The 9,658-nt window shown below is 34.7% G+C and overlaps 1 protein-coding gene across 1 annotated transcript; it reads right to left on the reverse strand.

Moving 5' to 3' along the window:
• Positions 1 to 1,639: 1,639 nt before the first annotated feature.
• On the reverse strand, positions 1,640 to 9,336 carry LOC117335692 (40S ribosomal protein S16). Its single transcript, XM_033895851.1, has 6 exons — positions 9,272 to 9,336; positions 9,083 to 9,134; positions 8,114 to 8,215; positions 4,317 to 4,413; positions 3,818 to 3,865; positions 1,640 to 1,823 (listed from the first exon to the last, which is right to left on the reverse strand). The coding sequence occupies exons 1-6, from the start codon at positions 9,277 to 9,279 to the stop codon at positions 1,678 to 1,680; spliced, it is 453 nt and encodes a 150-aa protein (XP_033751742.1). The 5' UTR covers positions 9,280 to 9,336; the 3' UTR covers positions 1,640 to 1,677.
• Positions 9,337 to 9,658: the final 322 nt, after the last annotated feature.

Below are 9,658 nucleotides of genomic sequence, written 5' to 3' on the forward strand. Positions count from 1 at the left end.
GTCGGCCATGTTATTTTCAGATTGGTCTCAAAATGCAATATGCATAACCAGGCACCGAGGGGAACCTACATATGAAATTTGAGAAAGATCCCTTCAGTACTTTCTGAGAAATAGCGATAACAAACTTCAATTGTCAAAATCCAAGATGGCTGCCTGTCGGCCATTTTTTTCCCTGATTGGTCTCAAAACGCAATATGCATAACTAGGCACCAAGGGGAACCTTCATATGAAATTTGAGAAAGATCCCTTCAGTACTTTCTCAGAAATAGCGATAACAAACTTCAATTGTCAAAATCCAAGATGGCTGCCTGTCGGCCATGTTGTTATCCAATTGGTCTCAAAATGCAATATGCATAACTAGGCACCAAGGGGAACCTTCATATGAAATTTGAGAAAGATCCCTTCAGTACTTTCTCAGAAATAGCGATAACAAACTTCAATTGTCAAAATCCAAGATGGCTGCCCGTCGGCCATGTTGTTTTCCGATTGGTCTCAAAACGCAATATGCATAACTAGGCACCAAGGGGAACCTACATATGAAATTTGAGAAAGATCCCTTCAGTACTTTCTGAGAAATAGCGATAACAAACTTCAATTGTCAAAATCCAAGATGGCTGCCTGTCGGCCATGTTGTTTTCCGATTGGTCTCAAAACGCAATATGCATAACTAGGCACCAAGGGGAACCTTCATATGAAATTTGAGAAAGATCCCTTCAGTACTTTCTGAGAAATAGCGATAACAAGAATTGTTTACGGACGGAGGGACGGACGGACGGACGGACCACGGACCACGGACGCAGGGCGATTTGAATAGCCCACCATCTGATGATGGTGGGCTAATGAGGATACAGCTGGGTATTTGAGGTGTTCAATGTGACAAGACCTTTACATTGGTACTACATTTGCAGACCTGCCGACGTTGACCTTCACCTTTTCCTGGATTCTGAATTTCAACCCACTCAATGAGCTTTGTTGTCTTCTGGTTCTAATACTTCCAACTTGCATCACCAAATGTTGATGTTTCAGAGCACTGCTTAAGGTCACCTTCACTTAAGGTGCTAAATTGTTGATATTGATACAGTAAATGAGTTTAAAAGCATCGTCCGCTATTATCAGACTTTTAGTGTTCCCATATCTGTTACAGATAACGTGCTCCCCCTACTGTGTACATTATAATTCTGGTAACGTGCTCCCCCTACTGTGTACATTATAATTCTGGTAATAAGTTGATTCCCTGAATAAATGTTTGGACTGTTTTGCAGAAGCTATTCCCCTTTTATGTCAACATAGATTAGATTTTTTGTCAGATGACCTACGTTTTTCACACCAATTTCTTTAAAACTTGGTAGGCTTTATAATCATATGAAGTTGTGTTTGCCCAAAAAAATCTTTAAATCATTTCCACAAAATTTGTTGCCCTTTGTTGATTTCAAGTTATTATTCTGAGTTATTATTCAGGGTTAATGTTTTGGATGATCAAATTCTTCTATTTATTTTCTACAAACCTTTTGATAGAGGATGACAAATGTAGTTGATTTTGTTTCTGTGGGGAATGGTTTTATATGGTGAGCAGCCGATAAGTTTAATACCAACACTTGACTTAACAAGGATTTGCTTTTCATTAACGACAAAGAGACAATATGGTCGCTACATTTATTAGCCGATAATGTACATAATTTAACGGTAAGACTTCTGGTAACGAGCACGTGGACCTGGTCCTCCAAACTTCTTGGGCTCGCACCTTCTGGGATCGGCGACCAGCAGCGTTCGGTCATAGCTGATGAGAATGTCTTTAATCTCCTTCTTTGATGCTTCGTCTACATCTGTAACAAGTAAAACAGTAACATAAATAAGCAAATTATGTTTGCTGGGTTTATCGCCTTGTGAACAACCAGGGTCATTTTGAGGCAGTCTCCTTGTAGCAGTTGGTGACTCACTAAACAACATAGGGGATGCCAGTTGCATGCCATTCACAACAATGAGGATCAAGTGTCTTGCTCAAGGACACAACAACAACAGCACAGACCAGCCCGTTTCTCAGCTTTCCACACACCTCAGATCTTTACCTGTGGTTATGTGGGCAGTACTCTTAACCGACTGATCTATCGCGACCCCCTGCAAGTTAAGCACGAACTACACAAGAATATAATTTTGTATTCAATACACGATTTCTTTAGCACAGCTGACATTTATATTCTCCTTACAAATGAACTGTAGATTTTGAATGATAAGCATTTTATTAAGACTCCAAAGTTTGATTCTTTAGGTTTTCAGACCAGACCAGTATTGTTTTTTTTTTTAAGGTAGAATGCACAGAATAATTTTAATATTAAAAACAAATTCCAGTGAATTAGACAAGTGTATTGAGAACAAACGAAACTTGTACTGCCAAGTCCACACATCAGGAAAAACATTAAAGCAATCATTCTGTAAGTCAGAATTACGTCCCTAAGTGATTCATCATGTGTATGGACAATGACAGTTTACATAGATACTTGTCTGATGTTTTTACATAAACAGATATTTCTTTTCTTTCTATCTTTTTTTTTGTTATTTTAAAGATAACAGTAGCACCTGTTAGATCAATGCAGTACAGCATTTATGTTAGGACTGGCCTTATCCACTGTCAGAAAATATTTTGATAGTAAAATTTTGAGCAACTAATCGGAACAAAAACAATAGGACTTTTAATAATATCAAAATTTCCTAGACTTGCTTGATGACATTACTGCTGCTACCATGCACACTGACAGATTACTTTATCAAGAAACAGGAGTATGCAGGAGCACATGCGAGAATTTAATTTTGACAGTGCAATACATGTGGTTAGAATTATATCCAGAGGTTGTCTCTACACGCAGGTGTCTCAACATAATGGAAATTGTCAACATTTCTGAAATGTACATTTTACAAGTTTAATTTCATGTGTAAAATACATGAATTAATTGATTGAAGAAACTAGACTGTCCCAAGCCACACATCAGGAAAAACATTAAAGCAATCATTCTGCAAGTCAGAATTACGTCCCAAAGTGATTCATCATATGTATGGACAATGACAGTATATATGTTGTGCTTCAAGTTTTATCCTATCTTTCCTGATATTATGTACAATTGGAAATCAGCTAAAATATAAATCTGTAGATTTTTAGCATATCATGAAATTACAAAAAGTTCTTGAATTTTAAAATGGATTAAAGCAAAGATGAATAAATTTTACAATCAATATTATTAAGTTGGTAACCATAGAAACTAATAAACAGAAACAATAATCATTGCCAATTGAGAGATATAACTAGAATATCAATGTTTACTCTATGTTAGCAAGCGAGTTCCAAAATAGGAAATGTCTACATGAGTATGAAAAATTTTCTTTGGATATTTCAAAATCTCAGGTTTATACTCGTTTGGAAAATGTGAACATTAAATTTGTCTTCTGGTACAAATCTGTTTGACCTTCACTTCTTGCTGTTCAAGGTTATGTTTCACAATACATCAGATAAACACATGTTACCAATCATTCTGCAAGTCAGAATTACGTCCCATAGTGATTCATCATTTGTATTTCACACCATAAATAGGAAACACAAGTCAGACACTCTGACAAAACAGGGTATAGGTCACTTGTTCTCTGTTTTATAATCTATAAAGTCCCTCTGTATAAGTTAAATGGACTTCTTGAAAAAAGGGAGGGTCCTTTTAAAGGGGAGGTGCAGTTTGTACCACTAACTCTGCGAGACAAAAGTAATACTGTAGCCTCCCCCGGCCCGGAGGTATTTTGTTAGTGACAAATCAACACAACTGATTATTTTACTTACATTTCTGGTAGTATGCGACAAGAGCCTTCGAGATGGACTGACGGATAGCTAAAAATAAAACAACACCAGTGTAAGACTACCATCAAAAGATTAATCATAATATTTCCTGAAGGTCTCATCGAAATTCTACGAGTACAGGCCATGGATTGGTATGTAATTATCCCTGGATATCAACCAATGACAATATAATTTACATTATGACCTCAGAGCGCTGTGATGTCCATTTCATTACTATCATATTTGATAAGCAGAACATTTTCACAAGTCATCATGTAGTCATAAAAATATTTTATCATTTTACAGGAATTAACAAGGAATCGTTACGCAGTAGACTAGATGTCAACAAATCAGAGGGTAGCACCAGTTCTTCATAACCTTAAATGACCATAGCTGTTGATCGGATGTTAAGAAATACGAAACAAAATAAAGGGAGATAACAGTCAACACGACGTCTTTGAAACCATATGGCTATATTTTGTGTCCACCCTGGAATACTAACCATAGATTTGAGCCACATGACCACCTCCTCGGACTCTTACTCTGATGTCAACACCAGCAAATTTCTCCTTTCCCAGGAGTAACAAAGGTTCCTGGAGCTATAATAAACAATACAGGAAAATACAAAATCTTGAAAATGTACAGAAACCCGATGTCGCATATTAAATTCATGATTGTATACAAAATTATCCTGTGACCTCAGAGCGCTGTGATGTCCATTTCATTACTATCATATTTGATAAGCAGAACATTTTCACAAGTCATCATGGTGTCACAATTACTACATCCCAATTCTATTAAGTACTATTCAACTTGATCTTTTGTAAATTAATATGAAAGAAATCATTTATTTTCTTTGTTAGATCAGTTATTGTTTAAAAGTTTCATCCATATCACAGTTTTTCTTTTTACATTTATATCATCATTAATCTGAATATTTCTGATGCTTTATCTGCCTCGTAAAAATCTGATATCCGGACCGGACACTATCATCAGAACTTCCTCCATAGTAAAGAGTGGGGAAAAGCTGACCCAAAGGTGACACTTCATCATGCTTTCAACAGTTGTGTTGATAAAAATCAAACATATGTCAACATACAAAAACATTAAACAGGACACAATTCAATCATTTTATAATGGAAGTCTCAAGTTTCCAAATATTTCATGGCCGTATTTTTAATGACTACGTTCATGTGACTACGTTCATGTGACCTGACTAGATATCGTGTGACACAGGCCAGGGTAATTCCTTAAGCTGATGAATCACATGATAAATATGGCTTTGAAATGTTTGGACACTTGTGTTGGATCACCGAACGAGTGGATTGACCTGTTTATGTATGTTGACATGTATGCCTATGGTCAGGTATGCCAGAAAAAAATACATGTGTTTTTCCACACGAAGGTAATGAATAGTTGAAATTTGAAAACATAAGAGGATGGGTCAGATTAGTATATCATGAGCTTGCAACATCTCAGAGCGCTGTGATGTTCATTTCATTACTATCATATTTGATAAGCAGAACATTTTCACAAGTCATCATGGTGTCACATGTTATCTATAGCTATCTATCAGCATAATTGCTGGCCTTGGAAAGTTCATAATTTCAATATTTATCAATATTTACTGCAATGTATTGTGAACACGGACATTGATTGTTCTCTAGAAGAGTTCACATACCTTCTCTTTCCATGAAATTTTTAGAAGTAATTTTAGAGTACTTAATTTCACAAATTGTTTATGTTCAGAGCAACTGCCCTTATATAAAAAAAAAAAACTAAAGAGGCACAGCTAACAACTACGATAATTACACAAATTCAATACACAAAAGCATTATTTCATACAATAGTAAACACAAATATTTCCTGCGATTCTTCAGAGCGCTGTGATGTCCATTTCATTACTGTCATATTTGATAAGCAGAACATTTTCACAAGTCATCATAAAATCACTTTAAAAGAAAAGTGTACAAATGCTACAAACAAACCAAATATTTATGAAAATGTTATGTACCATGAATGTCACAGAAAAAAAAGGTAGACCCTCAGACTTAATGGCAGCTTAACTTAAAAGCCTAGGCTAGTACGTAGAAGTTGAAAACCTGTAGCCTGTAGGTATTTTTTTACCCACAAATGAACTCATAATTAAAGGGCTAATATAAAATATTCCTGACTGAGAATGGGCTCTTACAAGACAAAGCCTTGTGTTATCAATGAAAAGATTACCTTCATGCAAAAAAATCTTCAATGGTTCATACGGATGTAAATTTGGAGTTGGGATTATAAAATGAGTTGAATGACCTGTTTATGTATGCTGACATGTACGGTCAGATATGTTGAAAAATGATAATGCGTGTCAGTGATTTTTTTGGCATGGATTTGGGGCCGAATACAGGCCCCTTCCCCTAAAGAAAATTTGCTGTATTTTCCCAATTTTTTGTTCATATTTTCCCTTGTTTGTTAATAAATATGAAGAAATGTTGATCATATAACATTTCACATAATGTTTTCACAAGCCAATGCTTGATCATAGCTATATTACGCTTATTCAAAATGATATTAAACCATTGACTTGATGATTATTTTTGAGCTTGGAAGAAAGTACATTTTTGCCGAAATTAACAAGATATGGCTATATTTTCCCAATGGAAAAGGTACAGGCCCCTGTATAATTAGGGTAAGAAAATCACTTTTCTACCCACACAACGGTAATGAAAAGTTGAAAACAAGAGGATGGGTCAGATTAGTATATAATGAGCTTGCAACATCTCAGAGCGCTGTGATGTCCATTTCATTACTATCATATTTGATAAGCAGAACATTTTCACAAGTCATCATGGTGTCACAAGCTATCAGCAAAATTGCTGGCCTTGGAAAAGTTCGTAATTTCAATATTTTTTTTATAATTATACTGCAACGTATGGTTTAACTTTATTGATCTCAAGAAGAGTTCACGTACCTTCTTTTTTTGTGAAATTTTGAGAGTAAGAAGAGGCAAGTAGAAAGATTGACACTACAAAACTCTGTTCATAGAGATAGTGATCAGTAAATAACAATTTTTGTTCTGGTGGAATAGATGTATATCAAATTAATACTTAATTTTCGTTCTGGTGGAATAGATGTATATCAAATTAATACTCAATTTTACAATTGTTAATGTTCAGAGCAACTGCCTCTTTTTCATTTAACAAAAAAAAACCCAAAAAACCAGCAGACACCCAACAACTACGATAATTACACAATACATACAACTGTAATACACAAATATTTCCTGTGATTCTTCAGAGCGCTGTGATGTCCATTTCATTACTATCATATTTGATAAGCAGAACATTTTCACAAGTCATCATATAGTCACAAGTTATCAGCAAAATTGCTGGCCATGGAAAAGTTCATAATTTCAATATTTTTTTTATAATAATACTGCAACGTATGGTTTAACTTTATTGATCTCAAGAAGAGTTCACATACCTTCTTTTTATGTGAAATTTTGAGAGTAATTATAAGAAGAGGCGAGTAGAAAGGTTGACACGACAAGACTATGTTCATTGAGATAGTGATCAGTAAATAACAATTTTTGTTCTGGTGGAATAGATGTATATCAAATTAATACTTAATTTTACAATTGTTAATGTTCAGAGCAACTGCCTCTTTTTCATTTAACAAAAAAAAAAAAGCAAAAAAGCAGACACTAACAAAGTACGATAATTACACAATACATACAACTGTAATACACAAATATTTCCTGTGATTCTTCAGAGCGCTGTGATGTCCATTTCATTACTATCATATTTGATAAGCAGAACATTTTCACAAGTCATCATAAAATCACTTTAAAAGAAATTTGTACAAATGCTACAAACAAACCAAATATTTATGAAAATTTTATGTACCATGACCGTCACAGAAAGTCTTGGCTAGTACGCAGAAGTTGAAAGCCTGTAGGTATTTTTTTACCCACAAATAAACTCATCTTACAGGGTTAATATAAAATATTTGATTCCGAGTGGACTCCAAAACGAGTGGATTGACCTGTTTTTATATGTATGTTGGCATGCACTTATCAATGAATTCCAGAAATTTTACATTTTCATTATATCCAACCCTTGACATCCTGAATCAATTATTGACTAAAAAATGGAACTATTAGTTAATTTTTTTTATCACATTAGAATCAACACAACCCAATGATATGCCCTGCCAATTCACAGCAGGGCTGTTGTATTTTACTCAATTTGGAATACAACTCTGGTGTAATAAGTACTGCAACTTGTGTTTGGCAAGAGATTCATTACGTACCTTTGCCCTGAGAATTTGGGGCTCAATGTTCTCCAGTGGGCGACCATTCACTTTGATCAGACCATTTCCTCTTTTGCAATGGGCTACAGCAGTGGCAGTTTTCTGGAAATAAGATATCAATGAACAGGTTGAGAACTCCATGGAAAGTCGAGTCCGGACTTTGCGAGACAGCTTTGTATGTTATGATTGAATGCAACCTATATAAACATCAAAATTTTGGATTTTGGTAGATTTAGTCTATAACTGCACCTCTTTTGCTTATCATAAATATTTTTTGTTTGAACAGTTTTCAATTTTTTATGTACATATCAGTATGTATACAGTAGGCCTAAGCCACACTCAAATGGTGAAATACAGAGGTGTATCACAAAATCAATGTTGTCTCGACTTCAGGTAACCGTATATCACATCATATTATATATTTATACTGCATAAGGAAACGTGAAAGTTACATAAAGATGAAATTGAAAGATCATTGGATTTCGTATAAATTAAGAAATCAACTATAAAAACAATGTGGGAACTTGTGAACTACAGAAATAATGGATTGTACAAGTGATTAAAGTGTTTTTGATAATCATCGATATGTATGCACAAGTGTATTTGCTTATACATTTATATACATTCGCAACATCGAAACGTGCAAATAAGCAGGTAGCAAGAGAATGAAGAGTTTCAAACATTCTTGTTACCAGAAATGATTTGATCAGGATTTTAAAATATAATACCACGATTTTTGCATAAGAGGGGAGGAGTCATGCCTGTCCACTGCAATTTCTCTCGTGGTGTCCTAGAAACGTGGAACAAGCCACAACCACAGGCGAATATACGTGTGAATGTGGCGAGTCGTTAAACTCACGGTAATACTTTCCTGCCAGCTTGTTTATCGAGAAAAGAATTATTTGTTACCTGCCAGTAACCAAGGAATTTGTGCTTTTGTTTTAACATCTTAATATGAAATGTTAATACCTTGCGCCCGTAAACCTGCACCGATTGCAACGGCCCTCCTTTCACAGGTGCCCTTTGAAAGCAAACAGAACAGCATTTATTAGACGTGAACATTTAATGCTTTATTGGTGATATTTTTGTATGTTTATTCATTTCATAGAACGCCATTAATCGACGAAAATTGATAAATGTTTTAGCACATTGCCTTACTTCTCCATGGCTGTTTCAAAAAAGGAAGTAGAAAGGGTTCCCACGTGTTCTGGCAGAGAGGAACTCGACTCTCTAACAAAAATATTTTTTATGTTTTTGCACGAATAAAATAGTGTTAATTTATGTATCAACACATAATAAAACATCCCTTTTTAAAATGTAACATAAATTTATATTAGCACTGTACATAATTATCAAAATGTACCATATTTATTTAGGTTGGTGTGGAGAGTATGCGGAGCTTCTAATAAACAAAGCGTATAACAACTAGGGTATAGAATATCCGGATAATATTTGTCGCGTTTCCCCTTTTTATTATATTTTGTCATGATATTGAAACAGTATATCAGTATAAATATTAATCTTGTAATATATCCAGATGAATGA

The sequence above is a fragment of the Pecten maximus genome, chromosome 10 (assembly GCF_902652985.1).
Source record: "Pecten maximus chromosome 10, xPecMax1.1, whole genome shotgun sequence".
NCBI lineage: Eukaryota > Metazoa > Mollusca > Bivalvia > Pectinida > Pectinidae > Pecten > Pecten maximus.